Below are 22,691 nucleotides of genomic sequence, written 5' to 3'. Positions count from 1 at the left end.
ATTTTTCATTACAGTTGGATTTGAGGAATTCTGGGCATTTGTAGAGTCTATATTGTTCTGAGCAAATATAACATCTCTCTGCAGTTGAAATGTATGACTGTTGTTGTGCTGCAATCCTTGGCCTTGCCTTGGAGTGATGGTTCACACTTTTGGTAAGCGACTGTGCAGATGGACATAGTAGCAGTGTCTGACAGAGTCTTTCTAAGAAGATAACGAGCTTCTAGCTTCCTACAGCTACGAGGTGAGCGTGTTCTGTTTCAAACTTTAACCTTAATTTTTTTGTCTAAGCGAGAGAGCATGAGTTCGTTAAGAAGTAGATCTAAGATACTTGGTTGGGCGTTTAGGGCGTTCAGAGCGTCTATACTGCCTCGGAATGTGTTGATTAGCTGGCGTGTTTCGCTCTCGGTTGAGCTGCGTTTACTCGGAGTATCCATAATTTGCCTAATATATTCGGCTGCGATCAACTTGGGCGAATGATAACGGGTCACTACAATGTTGTAGGCTACAGGAAAGTTGGCGTGGGAGATACTGATACTGTCTTTAGCTTCCCTTTCAATGAGGAGAGCAGATAGTGAAATTTCTCTATGTTGGATAAGTCATTGTTGTTTACCACTAGGCTTTCGAATGTATCCTTAAAATGTAATCAGGTAGTTAAAATCCCGCTAAAGATAGGGATTTTGATTTTGGGAAGCATTATGTTTCTGGACATGTCATGCGATAACTCAGCTGGCACCTGAGCTTTCACATGCGTATTTTGACCGTTGGAGGTCTTTCTCAGTTTAGCCTCGAGCAGATCGATGATGTCTTTGAATTCTATTCTGTAGGCAGCATGAGCCTCCCCGCTTTCATCATCGTGTAATTCTAATTCGCCTTGGATTTGCTTGAATTCTTCGTTAATGGAGAGCAGTCCATTCAGTTTAACATGAATGAGGCTAACATCTGCAGTGTTTATGTCACAGTTCACAAATTACAGAATACGAGTTATAGTAGCCTTCAAGGTAGCTCGTTTTTTTGTCAATAATCCTCTGTTGGCATTGTCCATGTCTATGCTATTGTGTTGTGGCAACAGGGATGAGAATATTATAATGTAGTTATTTAACTACAGTGTATACAAAACTAGAAAGGTATTAACAGTTCAGCGGCGTCTAAGCGTCACCATGGCAACCGCTTAAACTAGACAATCAGAGACCATGACAAAAGGCCGACGTTGCCGACTGTTTCGCAGCCAGCATGTGCCTTGTTCGGAAGTGTTGAATCTTCGTTACTGTGTTACAGATGTATTGGTGTTCTGTCGTTACTATTGTTTTCGTAGATATTTTGTTGTTATGAAGGTAGAATTAGTTTGAGTTTAGTTTTAAATTTAATTTAATTGTGTTTTGTAACGCGATTTATAGTGTCCGTGTGTTTCACTTATACAATGTCACAAAGTATCACTCCTGCAGTTAGCGGCACAAAATGAACCAAGGGCTCAAAGGGAGAAAGGAGTGCTACAAGGGACAACAGGAGGTCTAGAAGTAACGGTAAAGGTGCTCCTTTCACAACAGGCGAGAGAAATGGTTTGTAATGTGCGGGACTATTTTCAAAAAGAATAGACAATGACTGGTCCCTTATTTCTGTACAAGAGGTGGTAAATACTACTCCAGATGCTCTCAAAATAGGAAAGAACATCATCGTAAAAATAGGAAAGGAAAATTTTAAATTGAATGAACAAGAGGATGGAACTTCCCGAAATGAAACCCCGGGAATGAAAAGGAAAGTAGAAAAGCGGGTGACAAATTTAGATGCCTTTCAGGAGGATGCAATCCGGCGGAATGTATATTTATATTACCGACTGGAGTACCATCCTACGTTAAAAATATTGAAAAACTTCGCTTCGAGATGCGGATCTTTTCCACAGCAGTATTTCTTCTCTGCACACTGTCTTAAAGGATTTAGGTTTCAAGTATAACAAAGTCAATGGTCGTAAGGTATTAATGGAGAGAAATTAACGCTTACACACTACTTTTTTTGCAATTCATTTTTGTGTTCAGGTAAGTGTAGTAATATAATGAAAAATATGTAAGTTCAATCATAAGACTTATCTCTTTGCAAATATTTATTTGCTATGAAGGTATAAAATATATAAACGTTTTTGCCTTATTGGGCATCATCAGATATAATAAAATACGTAATCTGGAACTTGAGTAAATTGACAAATGAACAATATAATATACATGGCAAATGGATCTTCATGAGTTTTATGTATTGAGTTAAGAGTAAAGTTTGTTAGAACTAATTTCAATAAAATGTGAACTTGAAGGAATCGAAAAAATAGTTGCTTATACATCTAACTCATGTTACAAGTATATATACATGGTAAATGATAAGTGGTTAAATTATGCAGGTAACAGCGATGTTAAAATTTTAATTAAAATATGATTATAAATAAAAGTAACAAGATGTCATGGATTTAAAATTTACGAAGAATAAAATGTTTTAAAATTACTATATGATCAATTGTTATTAATACAATGTTGCAATTAATTAATCTTGTGCTTTATGTTGTCAATTGATCATTATCGAAAATGATATGCTTGTGGAATTTGCTGTGTGATGTGGTATGTATACGCCTGGATTTACATATCGTCACGTGAATGCAAGAACTAGGTAACTCGAAATTTGCGTTTTTTAGATACCTATTTTATAGCATAGTAAAAATCGCACAAAATGTAATGCAAGAAGTAGGTAACTGATCGAACGATACCAGCGGCATCTATTTTCCAATATAACAAATAGGTACAAGAAAACGAGACATTTTCCTTAGTGTAATAAATAAGTAAATAGGCAATGTCACAAAATATGAAAAATCAAGTTACGTAGTTCTTGCATTCAGGCGACGATATGATATTGTATCTGGATTAATGCGTGCTATAAATGGTGATCATGGATGGTTTGCTATGTGTAGACATAGTTAACGAGAGCTATATATGTAGATAATTTCATTATCTACTTATCATTTACCATGTATATATACTTGTAACATGAGTTAGATGTATACAAAACTATTTTTTCGATTCCTTCAAGTTCACATTGTATTGAAATTAGTTCTAACAAACTTTACTTATAACTCAATACATAAAACTCATGAAGATCCATTTGCCATGTATATTATATTGTTCATTTGTCAATTTACTCAAGTTCCAGATCACGTATTTTATTATTTCTGATGATGCCCAATGAGGCGAAAACGTTTATATATTTTATACCTTCATAGCAAATAAATATTTGCAAAAGAGATAAGTCTTATGATTGAACTTACATATTTTTCATTGCTTACACACTAGCCTAAGTACCATATTCGCATTCATTCGTACGTTTATTATTATTATTATTATTATTATTATTATTATTATTATTTTAGTCCACTCATATACTGCCGTATGATAGATTACATTTTTCTGAGTTTACGAGTTCGTGTGAGCTGCTTAGTTCCTACACGGCAGACAGGCGCCGCAAAGAATCGCACTGCACTACCGTACAACTTCACAACGTCGCTCCCTTTCCGCGTGTGCAAGAGAGAACTGTCAATACCTTTCCAGTTATGTATATATTTTTTATTTTTTTTATTTTAGTATGTTATTTTACGACGCTTTATCAAGAGCTTAGGTTATTTAGCGTCTGAATGAGATGAAGGTGATAATGTTGGTGTAATGAGTCCGGGGTCCAACACCGAAAGAGGTTTGTGTAGACTGTAAATACCTTCTACAATGGTTACTTAAAATTATTATCCTTCATCTAGTTTACAACTTCTCTGGTTGATGGTGCTGGATTCAAGACCTTGTAAAAGTTAATATTTCATTAACAGATGGCGTTAAGAAATTAATGAGTTTGTATTGCAAAGGGTTGTGGCTTTAGACTAAAACTGGCTCCCTTTGACAAGTTGAGATGTGCAAGAGACATGGCGTTAGTTGTACCTCAAACGTTGTTTCCGTTTACCATGATGTTGATTCTCATTCACTTGGTATTCGTTTAATTTCCAATGTAATCAATTAATCATGTAGACTTTTACATAGATGATGATGATGATGATGATGATGATGATGATGATGATGATGATGCAAACTATGTACTTGTCGATTACCTTGCAGTTAGGACACCAGCTTCTCGGAATTTCAAGTAAAACGATCCAGGCTCAGAAGGACCATGAAATAGTACTTAGTTTACTCGTTCAGCCATATGTCTTGTATAATTTATTAACAGTGTTACCACTATATAAATTCACTTAAAGTTAACACTGACAACAATTAAAGATTTAATTTACCTAACAACTGTATTCTCTACTTTAAATATGGGTTCCATTTTTATTTTAATCTAATCTCGTATTTCAGTTGTTGTAGAGGCCTAATGATATTTCTACACAATAATATAAAATTGTGCATCAGTTAAGACAAAAGAGGAAATTTTACCTTTCTCTCTGATCATCTTATCAATAAACCTATTATATAGTTTGATTTCCACCACATCCATCCGAAGTAAATTTATGTACATTTCAATTCTGGAATAGAGCATTAGTCACTAGACATTCATGTTCCTTACCAACGTTGATTAGTCTTTTTCCACTGTCATTTATTGTTTCTTCGCCGAGTGTCCAACCACTCCTCCATCATATTCTCTACCCTATTGTTCAGGTCTCCAAACTATGCCTAATCACATAATTTCCACTATAATAAGACTGAGACAAATATTAATGTTGAGCTCTTTTCTGTTCGTCGCTTCTCTCTCTGATGTACCAGTTCTTTATGTAAAAACAACGATATCATGTTTCAGGTACATGTTCATGGATCAGACCTTACCGAGCTTCACAAGCAAGTCCCAAAGGAGAGTCTTCCTACAGAAATGGGAGGATGCGGAGGTTCTATTAGTGAGAACTGGAGTAAGATTGTCCTTACACTCTCAAATTAACATATCCCGTGTCTGTGACTCCACATTAACACTCTTTCATTTACTATTGTCACTGGTATCATTTGTTCTCAAATTAATATAAAACTGTACAAATTAATCTCATAAAAAGCCCTATTGTTAAGTAACCTTCAAACATTAAATCAAACAAGGAACTCGGACATGTCATGTTGGTACGTCACTGTAAATTTGGAAGTAAAGATGATAAAGATGTGACCGTAATTATGATGATAATGATGTAGCATATATTTTGTTGAAATTTGTTATTTTACGACTATTTTCCAACTGTTATGGTTATACATTTGTCTGAATGAGATGACGGTGATAATGCCAGCGAAATAAGTCCAGGGTCCAACGCCGAAAGTTACCCAGCATTTGATCTTAATGGTTTGAGGGAAAACCCTGAAAAACAACTTCAACCAGATAACTTGTCCCAACCATAATTTGAACCCAGGCTCGCTCGTTAAACGGTCAGGCATGCTAAATGTTACTCCACAGCCGTGAACATGAAGCTATTAAAATACCAATATTTATTAATTATCTTTGTTCTCTATATATTCTCCCAAAGCTCGAATATTCTTGAATATCTCGATATGCATTGTATATATAGTTACTCCACAGCCGTGAACATGAAGCTATTAAAATACCAATATTTATTAATTATCTTTGTTCTCTATATATTCTCCCAAAGCTCGAATATTCTTGAATATCTCGATATGCATTGTATATATAGTACATAGTGCTAATGTTCTGTTTTTATATTAAGATAAAACTTATGAACTATTAACTTTAAAATCTGTGTTTGAAAAATATGCATAATTATGAAGTTACAAAATTTCTCAGACTTAAAACTGATAATCAGCGGAAATGGGACATTCACAATCAACAGTTAGGTTGGGGACAACTCGCCACAGAAAATTGGCCACAAAGGCAACTCGCCACATAATTTAAATTCGTATCAAAGACAATTCGCCACATAATTTAAATTCGTATCAAAAACAATTAGCCACACAATAAAAGTCAAGGCAATACTCAAATTCGCAACAATTTATAATATAGTACTATGATAACACAAGACAAATCCAGAAGCTGTAAACTAATTCGGAACTATGGCGGAAGAAATTCGCTTCACAAAATCAGAAAAAGGCAAATTAATATATCTTGGCTACATGTACACGAGACTTAGAGAAAATAAGAATGGAGTTGTTTGGCGCTGTGACATGCGTGGCGGGTGTAATGCAACATTCACGTTATCAGAAGATGGAAGCAGTGTCGTCAAAGAACCGTCTAAACACAAGAATCATTCTGCAGACTGGGGAAGGATTAAGGCAAAGGAATGTGTAGAGAACACGAAGGCAAGGGCAGGGACTTCGCGAGAACCAACGTCTGTCGTTATTCAAAATGAATTACAGCGTACTGCAAGCGAAGCCTATGTGAACCTACCGAAAAAACCATCTATTAAAAAAACTGTGCGCCTTGCCAGGAAGCTGCACCTACTTGAACCAAGGAATATTGACCAACTGAACGTTATAGCCGACAGATACATAGAGAGATTGGAACGTGGTCATTATCCTACCAAAAAGAAGCGGAAGTACAACAACATGGACAGACGAATATCATGTATAGTTGAAGAATACCCGCGGTACAAGGGAGAAGGCACCGTCATCCGGTACTTGAGAGCTGTATACCACAAACTGGAAGGACATTTTTGAAGCCAAATTTACATTTACATAGCAATTCGCATAGTTAGTGGAATTTACAATTATTAATCTCTGTATCCATTCGCACAATATAGAGCTTCTGGAAGTCATAGATTTATCTTTGTATCTCAGTGTGGCAAATTCTCTATCTGAGGCAAATTGTCTATTTGTGGCGAATTGTCTATTTATGGCGAATTGTCCCTGTTACCAATTTTCTGTGGCCAATTGTTCAGTTCCCAAATTTCTGTGGCTAATTATCCGGAACCGTCAACAGTTGACAGCAGGACTCTAGACGACCCTGTCTTAATAATAAAAATAATAACTTTTTGTCTATCCACAAATGAGGATATATATTTTCAGTCACATCTATTATAATAATAAATCTGTAACCAAATTTTTTCTGGTAATTTCAGCCTTTTCAATAATAAGTTTTGTTAACATATATAATTAACCATCCTGAGACCCAAAATAGTTTTTTTTTTAATTTTTCTCTGTCTGTCTGTCTGTCTGTCTGTCTGTCTGTCTGTCGGGATGTCTGTTACCTGTTCACGCGATAATGGTTGAACCGATTTATATGCAAATTAGAATATAAATTAAGTTCGTTCTAACTTAGATTTTAGGCTATATCTCATTCGAAGTACTTTATTTCAAAGGAGATTATAAGGGGGCCTGAATTAAATAAATCAAAATATCTCGCTTATTATTGATTCTTATGAAAAATGTTACATAACAAAAGTTCCTTTAAAAACGATTTCCGAGAAGTTTTATTTTATACAAAATTTTGATAGGACTGATATTACAAGATGTACCGAAGTACACGGTGATATTTTCGTGCAGGAATTCTGCATTACCATATGCCGAGATATATCTCCTTTAAAATAACAATGCTTTTAATATCATGGCCATGTCAGATTAATATATGAGTAAAAGGTAAAGGTATCCCCGTAACATGCCATGAAGGCATTTTTGGGGGGCATGGAGGTAGAGCCCCATGCTTTGATTAATATATGAGTATAAAGATAAAACAAAGGATTTTGCAATTATTTAATCCGGCTTGGAGTCCTTGGACAACAATCGGATTAATATACGGATGATATGATATGTGTTTATAATATACTAAATATTATTATATTATAGAGAGTGTTTGTGTGTTTGTATGAGGCAATCTCAGGAAACTATTTAATAGATTATATAATTCTTTCATCATTGGAAAGTGTAGTTCCTTTAGATGGACGTAGGCTTTATGCCATTACAGAAGCTCATGAGTGAATCGACGAGTTAGGAGTTAACAGAACCTTACGCTCAGAAAACTTTATATACTGTCGAGACTAATAATTATTATTATAATTGGCTGCATGCACTGCAGTTAAATTTAATGCTATTTGGAGGTGCCGTACTGAAATTTGATGTCTGATTTGCGTTGCGTTTTTTATTACAGAATGAAAGCCAGAAATGGAATAATTTTACAAATATAACGCGGCACATATTACGTATTAATTATTCAGTAACATAACAGTACATACTTTTATTGTTTAATTACGTATTTTCGTGAGCTACGGTAATGTATACTTAACAGGTAACAGTTCTATTTAGTGCATAATACTCCATATTGAATAATTAATAAACCAAAATCTTTAGCATGACTTGTGGTTTGTAGGCCATCTCAAAACCCGAACTCAACCCCTCTGAGCGCGAGATCTTATATGAGCGGTCATCAGTAGACTGCACTCTCGGGCTAGCGTCTCTTACCCGCGGACAAGACACTAACCTAGCGTGCTTTCGTGGCAGCTGGCGAATATGTTGTCTCTCTATCCATTGTGCATGACGGAGAATATTTCCTTACCCTCCATGCGCTCTTCCCATTTCAGCGAGTGCCGACGAACACTGTCTTATGTTTTCTGTCAGTTATGGCCAAATGTTATAATAAAAAAAAATTAACAACATAGGTATTTCAGTCATAACATCATACAATACCATATGCAATTATGAAGTAATTACATAATTAAAATACGACTATTTGGTCTAGGGAGCATCCGTTTTCGTTGTAAGAATAATTCGCTTAATATGTTTGTAAATTAGTCTTGAGTATGCTGTGTTGCTGGAAATGTTTTTCTTCCTGAGATTCTAGAACCTCCACAACAAATTAAACACTTAGGTAATAATAATAATAATAATAATAATAATAATAATAATAATAATAATAATAATGGCTTTATTTAACCTGGCATAGTTAAGACCGTAAGGCCTTCTCTTACACTCAACCAGGATTAAAACTTGCTTACATAGTTGAACATAAAACTGGATCAGAATTAAGTAATTACATACTGATACAATTATGGTACATAATGAGATCAAAAGAGATAGTTACATAAAAACTTGCCTCATAAAATAATAATAAACATAGTGGAATACATATTAATGTTGTTAGAATCAAATACGAATCACATAAAAACAGAAGCCGGTAATTCAATAAAAAATGTACACAGTATACATATTAGTATTAGATTACAATTAAGTAGGATTTACACAATTAAACCAGAAACCGGCAATTGAATAAAATGTACACAAAAATATATTAATAATAAAAAAAACAACACTGTGGGATACATATTGGCGTTAAGTTATAAATAAACATGATTTACATGCTTACACAATAAAAATAAGAAACAGAAAATAATAATAATAATAATAATAATAATAATAATAATAATAATAATAATAATAATAATAATAATAAAATGTAAAAATAAATACAGTGGAACACATTCCATTAAATATTTGCAACGCGTCAGGTCTGGCAACTCATCATAAGATATTTTTCTAATTTACATTTAAAGGAAATTAAAATTCGGCACCCCTTGACTTCAGGCGACAGAGAATTCCAGTGACGAGAAGTAGCAACAGTGAAAGGTGAAGAACAAAGAGATGATGTGTGGGGTGGTATTTCTAGAGTGTTATATTGTGATCGAGTATTTAGGTTATGATACTGAGAAAGACTGTGGAATCGGAAAGATAAGTAAGAGGGAGTAGAGGTGTGCAAAATTCGGTATAAGAGGGGTAGGTACTTATAGTAGTACATCCGTTATCAACATACGTTTTAAATAATTTAGGGCAATAAAACACATTTCTTTCAAATGGTATCTTTTGGTGACAAAGCCTACTTAAAGTTGAGAATAACGACCTTCAGTTCTTACAAATATATTCTATTTCAGACGCTGTTATGTCTAATATATGAGTATTACTACGTTTAAAAGTAGAATTAATCTAACAACTCCAGAATCTACTGCATGGTAATAACAGTTACATTCGTAGTTCTAAATACAACTTTGAAAGTAATTCAGGAGAAAACGATTTATACTCGATAATAAATTAATTATTCACTTGCAATAACAAAGCTGTATTTGGAAATATAACAGATTTAAGTCAATGATACTTATTTATAACAAGTGCAGCGAAGCGCATGGGTACGGCTAGTACTAAATATGATATAATTTGGAGTAATTAAAAAGACAGGCGATATCCCGCGTTTACAGAAGACAGTATTAAGGGACACTAGAACTGACATTACAACTGGTCCAACAATAACTTTTTTGTATAAATACGAAAGATTCGTAAAATTTATTGCTATTGCTAATTAACATATTGTAAATATACACAAAAATGCACATAAATACAAAATACAGAATGTACAACAATAGAAATAGAATATAGTAATATATCAGTACATAAAAGAGGATACACTAATATTAATAATTTTAAGGATCGAATGAGGAGCGCTGGTGTTTGGTCGCAGTTCAGAAATATTTTTAATATAACAGGAATATAGAAATAAAATAAAATAGAAACTACAAGTAAGAACGTATCAAATTATTCCTGGGGTACTTAGGCAGTTGATAGAGGTTTTCTGCCTCTATTTTTCCTTTGAGGTCCAGGAGTGAATTTTATACAGGCTTGCTCGATACGTTAATATTCTCTTCTCACAAATTTCCCTTTATCTCGAAACTACAGTATATTTATGATGTTGAAATACTCCATTCCCATGCAGTTTTAACGAAATTCCATGGAAATATTCGCATGTGTCCACGCATGTATTATCTTAGATCTATCGTTGAGAAATATTGACGATATTGAAAATTAGGAGCTGAAAATTTAGTATGTAGTTAACCCTTCGTATACCAAGCGGTGAACAACTGTACACCCAGTCGTACCTTTTTAATAAATTGTGTACACTAAACTTCTTGTAGGTATTTCATACATAGTTACATGGTCAAATAGACATCGCTGTGTATCATGATACAGCCCAATGCAAAAACGAAGTCACATTTTATTAATTAAGCCTTTGAAAATGATGTGGGGTACAGTTGTACCCACTTGGTAAAATATTTCACTGCGTTTTTTCCTCTCTTCAGCAGATTTCGTTTTAATTAATTCATTATTGACGCTTTGTTTAGGTTCTCTCAACAATGCAACTTTTGTTTCTTATACGACAACAACACAGACTTCAATAGCGTCAAATTAAATTTGATGCAATTTGCAAAATATGATATAAAATTATATGGCTGGCATGTGACATTAGAACATCATATGCTGTGAATATAGAGATTTGTGCAGGAAAACAATGTCAACAGCCGAAAAGAATCATAGTTGCCGAGTCGTGTTAAGCCTTACGAACCTCATTGAAATCAGGCCATGAAATCACAACAGACAGTTCTTTTACCAGTGTTTCCCTGGATCATGAGTTTTGAAACTGGATCCACTCTCACAAAAACATTAAGGAAAAACAAAACTGAAATTTCATCAGAGCTTCAGCCTATGCCTGCTAGGAAAGAAATGTTATCATTGTTTGCTTCAAATGGAAGTTTCAACTTTAATCTCGTATGAATCCCTCCCAACCTTAAAAGAGGCAGCTTTTCTCTTAAGTTCTGAGCACCCTGATGGCAGTTAAGCCAATGAAGAGATCGTGCACACACAGATATTTTATTTCATTATTATCAAACTATAGGAGTAATTGACACAATGAATAAAATGAATAGTCCTGCAAAAATCTATAAACAGTAAGCCTTTCTTGTTGATGAAGAATATCATAGACGTTGCATGACTTATTGCATATACAATGTAAAAAAAAAAAACTTAAAATTCCTATGGAAAATTAAGTCACCGTACTCAGTGACGTCACCAGGATCAGAGCAAAGGAAGGTGAGGATGGGGTGCGAGCTGTAAAAATGTGGTACATAAGAAGTCCAAAATATTCTCTTATGTGGATTTGCGCGTATACTATACATGTGTTTACTACTGCTACTACTGCTACTAGCCTATTACTATTTACCTTGGAATGTGTGCTGAGTTTCGTAATGTAAAGCTATGCGTCGATTACCGTGGACAGTGTCAAATTTGTCGATTAGATCCTCAATGTATAGGGCCTTTATGATATCCTGCTCCACAGCAAGGAAAGCGAGATCGCTCAGACGTTCATGGCCCGTTCTGTTCCGCAAGTAAATACGAAAATCCACGTTCACATCCCGCACTAGATGCTGGTGTAACGACACGAATCATGGAAATTTTGTGGATTTCGTGAAATGCTAATTTATACTCCTGAAGAAAATTAACAAATTTTAAAATGTTGTTGTTGTTTTCTAATGCCAGACGTTTGACAATAAAGTCATTTGACCTCTTGCACTCCAATATTTTTCAAAGATATTATCATGACCAGCCACTGAAGCACAGATTTTGAGGTGTTCCAAATCCATTTCTTGGTTTGAGTTGAACAATGGGCAGTTAGGAGACTGATATATTCCAATTCTATGCAGGTATTTGGCCAAACAATCATGGTCTGTTGCCAATCTAAATGCAGCGACAGACGATTTTCGTGGTAAATTGGGAATTAACTGTGGATTATGATGCAGAGACTTCCATTTTTTCCCTTGTTTTCAAATTTTGTTTGTTGAAGTCTAAGTATGTAGATTTAATAAATCTTTTCACAGAGTAATACGTAGATTTAGTAACAGGTCTGTAAGTAGCAGTGCTGCCCTTCTTTGCTAAAGCATCCGCATTCTCGTTTCCCAGGATTCCACAATGTGATGGTATCCATTGGAATGCAATTCTTTTATTGAGTGATATTAATTGAGAGAGCATTTTAGTTAATTCTGCTGTTTGAGATGAAGGTGTGTGTTTAGAGACTATTGATAGAATAGCTGCTTGGGAGTCTGACAATATAACTGCATTCTTAAATTTATTGATGTGGCATAGAAGATTCCTGAGACTTTCACTTATTGCAAAGATTTCTCCATAAAAACTTGTTCCATATACAAGAGAACTATAAAGTGTGAAGAGACAGCACGTAACACTGCACCGGCACCTTGTTCTCTGGAGATCAAGGATCCGTCGGTGTGTAAATGAAGCCAGTTTTGTGGAGGGTATCTAATATTAATTGTCTCTAAAGACAATTGTTTCATTATTTCAGTGTTTATTTCTGATTTCAGTATTTGTTCTGTTAAATTTAGATTATATTCTATATTTAATAGAGTTAAAGGGTTTGGTTTAATTTGTAAGTTCAAAATGTTCTCAATAGAAACATCATATTCATTCTCATAACGTTCAATTGTTTTTGGGATTAGTTTCACTTCGGCTTCCACCATTTTGTTCTTCATATCCATAATGATGCACTAATGGACGTAGCTGTTTCACATCCAACAAATTCTTAGATTCAGGTTGCAAACACTTCATGTCTTTAATTATTGAGCTATGTTCAGAAAATCTGCGTTCCAATTCATTAAAAATTTTATTAAGAATAACAGAAAGGCATGCGGATAGTAATCATCTTCTGACTCAAGTTTTTCTTTATGTCAGTGCTGTACATAAACAAATTTTTTCAAGTGCTTATGAAGACGGTGTTACGCCTGCTGTCTTGAATTCCATTTCCTTCTTTCAATAAACAAGCTTCTAGCCATATTTTTCTAAAATCCTCCCTACAGGTTCGTAGAATCTTTAGGCGACCAATGGTGCTTTCAATCTACTGTAATTGTACGCAATACAAATGTCACAATCTTTACTCTGCAGAACAACTGACACAATTTTTATATCCTTCAACAAGGCACTAATACGCACAAATTAACTAAAAATCCCATATCTATTGAATTAAGTAACCCATAAGACTCTTGTGATCAATCTCCTTTTCCTCTATCTTCCGCTAGTCAGTGAAGCATGATTGGCAGGCAACGTTTTCTTCATATGTTCGCAGGCTGCTGCTTAGCAAATCCACTTCGTCTCACTCAGAATTTTCAATTCTATAACAGATTTTCTTACTTCTTGCTGAACATTAATAAAAACGGAATGCGTGGCTGATCCTAACATAAAACATACAACTACTGTAGCAATGAGAAAAATCTGTTGACCCTTTCAACATTTTTACAAATATCAACAATAACGAGATTATGTCTATGATATAAGCAATGGATATAAGTCGCTTGAGATACATCTTTTATAAATAGAGTTTGTACACCACTAACTGCCTTTCATTTCACTGGTACCGTCATAAGTTTGTGCAATACAGTTTTGTACTTACTCAGGGTTTCTTTTATGTAAGTTAGAAGTGAAGTGTCGTCTAACAAATTAGCTGGCCTAAACCTAAAAAGCTTTCATGAACTTTGTCATTTACGTAAAAACGAACGATAATAGATAATTATTCAGTTTTACTTACATCTTTAATTTCGTCTACCATAAGAGCAAAATAAATAGCGCTGCTTATTTCTTTGCTCACAACTTCAGCTACCACGGACATGTAAGATTTCATTCGGAATTGATAGAAAAGCATACTTAACATTTTTTGGCCCTTCCTTTAGTTTGTTTTCTACAGTGGGATTGTTTTTAGATATTAGCTGTAGTAACTCTAGGAAATATCCCCGGTTTTCACTATCTTGTGTTTTCATCGTTGCCTCTCTGAGCGATACCTTGTACAGCAGTAAACCTGAGGATTTCTACTATTTGTCCAACATACATACGATTCTCTCGCACCTTAATAGTGTATGTTCGCTTATCAAGTTCCCAACTGATGTTTGTGGATCTCTTATTTTGATGCTTCGATATTCTTCCCATGCAGCACAACTTTTCTTATGTGATTTACATTTTCATATTTTTTATCCCTGCGTCGGCGGAAAGTGCTTTTTTCCAGTTGTTATGTCAGTCTCTCATTGTTAGAGACTTACAACGACCACTCTCAGTCGAAAAGAAACGATACGCGAAACAAAATGCAGCATCTTTAGAAACACTACACTCCAGCCAGGAGACAGTTACCATTCAGACTGGAAACTTCTTTTCTCCTCCTCCCCAAATGTTCTTTTCGGGTATTCATTTAACACCAAGTGTTGTGAAACCGTCGGAAACTGATTTAGCTATATCGACTGGGAATAAATAACTTTTACTCTCATTAAGCGCGAGTACATCACACTCTATCGCTTTCGCTTCACTTTCAAATTCTGTCGTAACATCTTCTTTTTCACTTGCTTTTTTTTTTTTTTTTTTTTTTTGCTTCTGCGTGATTTGTGAAACTAAGTCCGATATATTACGTGTTTCCCCTGTAGACATTATAACAGAATGTAGGATTTGTCTTTTTGCAACCAAATCACTTAATATCTTATAATTATGAACAACATTTTATTTAAACTGGCAACTCGTAAGAACAAGCTTACTATGTTAGAAGTCAACTGCATACTGCACTGTCGCATTGATTAAATATTTCCTGATAGATATAGTACTGTCTTGATATACGCTCAATTCCTAACATGGCTGAACAATAATATGACGTCATATGAAAATTCAATTTCGTTCAATCTTCCTGAAATTTCACAAATAGTCTTGTTGTTGTACGTAGATTAAAATCATGTTAATTTCATTGATAAAGAATGTTAAATATATTGAAAAATAATAATATAATCATATCAATAATGAGTCTGACATCCGGGAATGTTCATTGTCGAGTCGACTGCATTGCACCAATATTCGTAAATATTAATGCTAGTGAGGTTCAAGCAGATATAATGCTGTTTAGTGATGGAATAAAAACATGATTAACATAAAATTGAGTTTAATTGGGAATCGTGTAAAAACAAAACGTTATGTACACATTGAATAATGGCTAGTAGATAAGAAATGACGGGAACCTCCTGGAGGTAGGCTGGCGGTAGGGTGGAGGTAGGGGTTCCATGTGACGGCATTGTGGGCGTGGCCAAAGTATGACGTCAGAAGTGGGCGTGGCCAAAGTATTACGTCATAGTGGGCGTGGCAAGTGACGTCATGGGCGGGGCTTAAAGTATGACGTCACGGAGGGGGTGGGGGGCTAAAAGTATGACGTAGGAAAGTGGCGTAACTTAAATTACGTCATAAGAGTTCAAGGTTAAAGTGTGACGTCATGCGGGTATGTAATGGCATGACATGTTCATACATGTTTATCTCCTCAATGTGGGGGGCTTAAATTATGACGTAGGAAAGGGGCGTAACGTCATAAATGGCAATCTAAGAGTTCAAGGTTAAAGTATGACGTGCAGGTATGTAATTGAAGTTGTGGCATGACAAGTTCATACATGTTTATCTCATCAATGTAATGTCTGCTATGTGTGCAAATATTATGCTGATTCATATCCGGCAATTGTTCTCGGGTGAAAGACACAAGTTCATACATGTTTGAAAATCCCATCTGCTATGTGTGCAAATATTATGCTGATTCACTCGCCTGCTATGTATGCAAGGTCACATCCGGCGAGTGTCCAAGAATTAATCTATCACACTTAAACACATACATTATTTTTCTTAAGATTCTAATGTAATGCTAATTTAATTGATGGGGAATGGATATTGGAATGTGGGACATAAATGGTTGTATAAAAATTAATCTAGCACACTTGTAAATTAAACAGGATGTGGCTGAAGTTGGAAATGGGGGAGGGGGTAATAATTTGAAATAAACATGGCATAACTTAAAGTGTGACGTCATTCGCAAGTGCAGGTTGGGGCGTAACGTAATAATTTGAATTACATATGTTCATACAAGTTTGTATAGTTGAAATACACAAGTTCATACATGTCTGAGATTTCATCTACACAATGATGTGATTACATGTGCAAATATTATGCAATCTCACATCCGGTGATGCTATTGCTGAGTAATAATAAAAGCATGTTTTTGAAGCACCTGCAACGTGTCAGATTACACAAATATTGCATGATGCAAATAATATGCAAGATGTTAATTCACATCCGGTGAAGACGCAAGTGCTGGATAATGGCCAGCTGTCCAATGGATGTCCTGAAACTGGTTGTACTTTAAACCAATTGTTGAGTAATTGATAAAAAATATTAAGATTCTAATGTACTGGTAATTGAATTGATAAATAGTAATGGGAAATGGAAATTGGAATGCGGGAATTATTGATGTCGTAAATGGTTGTACTTTAAGCCAATTTATAAAAAAAATAATCTAGCACACTTGTAAATTAAACACATACATTCTTCTCATATTATTATTATTCCAATGTAATACATTTTGAAGTAAAATTGAGTGGTTTGTTTAGCGTATTTAATTTAAGCCATACATTATTACCAACATTAAATTCATCAGAATGTGACATTATTATGATTTAGAGCAGTAATTGTAGCAGATAAATCAATGTAGATGTATATGTTGTGTAATGCATAAGCGTGCAAATATTATGCAAGCTTGCTTAATCACTTCCGGCGACGATGCAATTGCTGAGCCACATCCTGTTTAATTTACAAGTGTGCTAGATTAATTTTTATACAACCATTTATGTCCCACATTCCAATATCCATTCCCCATCAATTAAATTAGCATTACATTAGAATCTTAAGAAAAATAATGTATGTGTTTAAGTGTGATAGATTAATTCTTGGACACTCGCCGGATGTGACCTTGCATACATAGCAGGCGAGTGAATCAGCATAATATTTGCACACATAGCAGATGGGATTTTCAAACATGTATGAACTTGTGTCTTTCACCCGAGAACAATTGCCGGATATGAATCAGCATAATATTTGCACACATAGCAGACATTACATTGATGAGATAAACATGTATGAACTTGTCATGCCACAACTTCAATTACATACCTGCACGTCATACTTTAACCTTGAACTCTTAGATTGCCATTTATGACGTTACGCCCCTTTCCTACGTCATAATTTAAGCCCCCCACATTGAGGAGATAAACATGTATGAACATGTCATGCCATTACATACCCGCATGACGTCACACTTTAACCTTGAACTCTTATGACGTAATTTAAGTTACGCCACTTTCCTACGTCATACTTTTAGCCCCCCACCCCCTCCGTGACGTCATACTTTAAGCCCCGCCCATGACGTCACTTGCCACGCCCACTATGACGTAATACTTTGGCCACGCCCACTTCTGACGTCATACTTTGGCCACGCCCACAATGCCGTCACATGGAACCCCTACCTCCACCCTACCGCCAGCCTACCTCCAGGAGGTTCCCGTCATTTCTTATCTACTATGGCTAGTTTTTATTTTTTCGGCTTTAGTGAAATTCGGTTCACACACTTTTACAGGAACATGTCTGTTTTCGGTCTTCAAAATAACTAGTGCACAGTATTTTTTTTTAATAAATTGTCCAAATCGTGCCTTTAAATGTCCTTTGCGGTGCGGAAAGGGTGCTTCAATTTCTTTATGGAGTGCTTGCGCATCCTTTCGCAACCACCTAGAGACGTCCCTGACCGCACTGGCAAAGAGAGTCTCTTCGGGATTTGGGAAAATAACTAGTAAAACTGTATGTGAAAAAAAGAGTGAAGAATATGAAGAGGTTGATATCACGAACCGTGGCTGTAATGGGGGACCTTCACGAAGCTGAACATGAGGAGCAAACAGTGGAACAATGTTCTAACATTGGACGGTGGAAACTATGTCTAAGAGAAGTGGACAGGAAATCCAGAAAGAAATGTAATAAGTGCTTGTGGTTTTTTGTAAGGAACATGCTGACAGTAAAACTGTAACATGCAAATGTTATTCATAGGGACTTGACTGACTTTGTGACTGATAATGTATTTAATATTATAAGGAAGTTAAATTTTCCCCTTATTAAGTTCGAATTTATTGTGTAAAATGAGGAAAATATAAATATTCCTGTGTAGGGTACATTTGTACCGCACAGATTCTAAAGCTTGGTGTTTAGAAGATGGAATGAAAATGTGTGTAATTAAATGTCTGATGTTCAAAGATGTGTGCCTAAACTGGCCTACATATCATGGATTTCTCAACGTTAAAATATCACCCGTGAATCAGGGGCCCAAAGATAAGAAAAAATGAACTTGATCTATTTAAATCTACTGCGCATGGAACATTGTCATTACATCACCCATTTACATAATTCAAATAAAATTAACTTTGAAACTAGCAGTCTCATTGTGCTCAAAATTTCCACACATCTTATTCTTAATGCATCTACCAAACAGTAAAGGTAAAGGTATCCCCGTAACATGCCATGAAGGCACTTGGGGGGCATGGAGGTAGAGCCCCATGCTTTCCATGACCTCGGCACTAGAATGAGGTGGTGTGGTCGGCACCACGCTCTGACCGCCTTTTACCCCCGGGAAAGACCCGGTACTCAATTTTATAGGAGGCTGAGTGAACCTCGGGGCCGTTCTGAAAGTTTGGCAACGAGAAAAAATCCTGTCACCACCTGGGATCGAACCCCGGACCTTTCAGTCCGTAGCCAGCTGCTCTACCAACTGAGCTACCCGGCCGCCTCTACCAAACAGTTAAGTATGAAATAAATGTGATTAAAATTGAAGGGCTCACTGCAAAAACGAGGTAGCTCCACATTCATATATATATATATATATATATGTTCAAAATAACAAAACAAAGTCTAAAAATTTCAAAATTTAACTAAGCGTCTTTACCTTTTCACTGTATGTCCTAGGTAGCTAGGAGTTTCTTTTTAACACAAAAATATTTATTATAATCAGCTATTTATGAGGTAGAATATAAAGAAGTAATGAAGCTACCCTCTTTTTCAATAAAATAGTATATAATTGGCTAAGTTTTGAACCAAACATACAATTACTGTGTCAATATTATAAACTACAACAAAATACATAGCAGGTGTGTGTGTGTGTTTTTTATTGTTTGAGATATTTCAAACAAAAAAGTTTAATGGAATTTTGCTCGTTGTTGCTTCACTTTTTTAGATACAAATTGTTTTATGACGCATTTCATGGCGTGTTTTTGGAAGCAATTGATTTAATCTCCAATATGTTCGGTCATTTTAAGAAAGGTGTGTATAATGATAATAAATTATTGAAAGAATTTTTTATTTTTATCCTTTAAATTTTAAGAAATTTGATCAGAATAAATTTCTTTATAGGTCTATATTTATTTATTCTAATGTCAGGTACATAGATAACTTAACTTTGACCTGATCACAACCTCAAGATCAAAACATTAAAAAAACCGGATACACTTTAAAATTAAATATGACAAAGTAACTAAACAAAAAACTTAAAGAACTAAGCAGAGGCATGATGCTTTTCGCTACCCAGTATCTGGCACATTCTGTTCGCGATTTTAGAGCTTGGCAGCGTTGGCGTTGATTCCTATTCATCGATTCTTGAAGGTCGCAAAGGGTGCAGGTTGGATTTGGATAAATATCGAAGCGGTGGAGATGCTGCGCCAAGCTGTCATGTACAGTTGCAAAGCGGAAATGCGCGATTGCGAATCTTATTGGTCTGTTAGGTATTATCCGAACAAATGTAACATTGTAAAATTCTTTTGTAGATCGCAAAGTTAATTTTCGGTTCACTGAGTATATACAGTAGCTCCAGGAGCCGCCTCCTATTTTGCGACGAAACGATTGGAAGCTCAACACCAATTCCACAGTAGCTTAGTGCTAAATTCACGAAATCTAACCGATCTTCCACCAAAAAGTCGGACATAATTTTAAAGTGTCATACAAGCAAAACATTAATTTCACCAAATAGTTTGACCACCCCTCTATGCAGGAAGCCCTTCAATCGTAAAAATGTCAAATCTCAGTCCTAGTGTCCCTCAAGAATCATTAATTAATATGATATGAGAACTTTTTTAAGCTTCTTTCCATTAACTTTATAATTTCGACAGTTCTGAATCTATATTTATTAGATTTTCTAGTTCATGTACGAGATTATCTTTTGGAATGTTATATTCCTAAATAATTACATGTCCACCGCCGCAGAGTAACGGTTAGCATGTCTAACCGTGATCCTTGTTCGTACAAATCACAATCGTACAATCCAGTAAGAGCGAATACTAGGTAAATTTCTGCGCTAGACCCTGGACTCATTTCGCTGACATTATCACCTTCATTTCACTCATATCATTGCAATTGATAAATGTTCATAAAATAAACCATTTAAACAAACCTGTATATATCTACAGTACTAGGTTTAAATAATCTTAGCCACCGGCTAGTGCGCTTCCCTGCCGATCTAGATTTGCGCTCTGGCATGGGTTCGATTCTCGCTTGTGCTGATTATGTTTGGGATTTTTTCCGAGGTTTTCCCAATCGTAAGGCGAATATCAGTAATCTATGGCGAATCCTCGGCCTCATCTCGTCCAATAACATCTCCTTATCACCAATCCCATCGACGGACGCTAAATAATCAACAAAAAGAAAAACAATATTACCTTACCTGAATGTAGATTAAATAATGTATTCTCATCTTTATTTAGGTACTAAATATTATAATATGTTACCTATCTTAGACAATAAAAAAATAATTTGTCTAGGAAATTCCATATTTACTCAATTAAAAATCCATTAAATTTTTGGAATGATTTTTTTTTAATTGTAATTATATTATATTTTAAGTATGTATACAAACAATATAATCTGCCTAACAGCAATATCAAACGGATTGTTTAGTGCCTAAAATAAACTTATGAAGACGTACAAACAAAATCAGGCGAAAACTAATTAAACCCTAAGGACCTGGAACTGAGGCGCTATGGAGAAAAGATTAGCACGTCAGACCGTAGAGAGAGCGTGCCGAGGCTGACATCCTGCTTGAAACAAATTACCTGGTTTGGGATTTTTTCCGAGGTTCTCCCTCCAATTGGTTGGTTTATATGGTTTAAATAATTGAAGCAGAATTGCTGCACCACAACTGCTCTGTATTCCACGATGTACTCATACAAATAAATATTATTTTTAAAAATTCTTGCTATTAAAACTAACTTGATGTTATTTCAGACTTATGGTTGAAGAAGCTCGAAACTTACCAAAACTGGTTCCTGCAACACGAAAACGTGAAGTCTGATGAGAAGAAGCGCTTAGGAGGAAATGCTATTAGTAGCGACTTGTTTGGGTTCGAGGGCTCATTTAGGAAACTGGACGTGGACTAGTGGACAGGGATCGTCTGTCAATTAATGTGTGATCCAGGGGTCGAAAATGAAGACAACTTTGACAGATGAATTCGGTGCGTTTATGAAACATAGAAAGGAAATAAGTAGAGGTTAAAATTGGATGAATAAAAGGTCACAAAGTGTTCACAAGTAGTAAAATTCTGATAATTTTATTAAAGTTCTGTATTATTATAATTTGTAGAGTAATTAATACTCTCTCTGTTCCAAAATATGGTATAGTAACAAACAAAATAAGTGTGATTATTGCGCATGCGCGTACGAAATATTTTGCGATGTGGTATTCTGTTAGTAATAAAGGGACTATCAGACAGTACAGTTGTCAATGTTTGTAATCTTCCGTACTCCCTCAAACTATAATATTTAAATAGTTCATTAGGAACAGAAATCAAATAGGCACCTGCTGTGGTGTTCCTGTTGCTGAAAATGTAACACCAACCCAGTCAATTTTGAATAGAAAATCTAAGGCTGAATAGTCGTACAAAAACGGGTTATAATTGCAGGAAGATATCATAGCAGCCGCCACCGAGAAAACTCCTTTCATTACTCGCGAATCACACTGTCATTCTTCAATTTTTAGCAACTTTAAAACCTCGCCGAGTACGATCATAATTATTATTCG

At 35.2% G+C, this 22,691-nt stretch overlaps 1 protein-coding gene across 2 annotated transcripts in view; it reads left to right on the top strand.

The window, feature by feature from the left end:
• LOC138711805 (alpha-tocopherol transfer protein-like) overlaps positions 1-22,281 on the top strand; it is a 108,588-nt gene extending 86,307 nt beyond the window's left edge. For both annotated transcript variants that reach the window (XM_069843049.1, XM_069843050.1), the window contains exons 6-7: positions 4,807-4,912; positions 21,900-22,281. In XM_069843049.1, coding sequence (XP_069699150.1) covers positions 4,807-4,912; positions 21,900-22,051 — 258 coding nt within the window. In that variant the 3' untranslated portion in view covers positions 22,052-22,281. The remainder of the gene's footprint in view (positions 1-4,806; positions 4,913-21,899) is intronic.
• Positions 22,282-22,691: the final 410 nt, after the last annotated feature.

This window comes from Periplaneta americana, chromosome 13, assembly GCF_040183065.1.
Source record: "Periplaneta americana isolate PAMFEO1 chromosome 13, P.americana_PAMFEO1_priV1, whole genome shotgun sequence".
In the NCBI taxonomy this organism is placed as follows: Eukaryota; Metazoa; Arthropoda; class Insecta; order Blattodea; family Blattidae; genus Periplaneta; species Periplaneta americana.
This window is presented reverse-complemented; position numbering and strand designations above follow the sequence as displayed.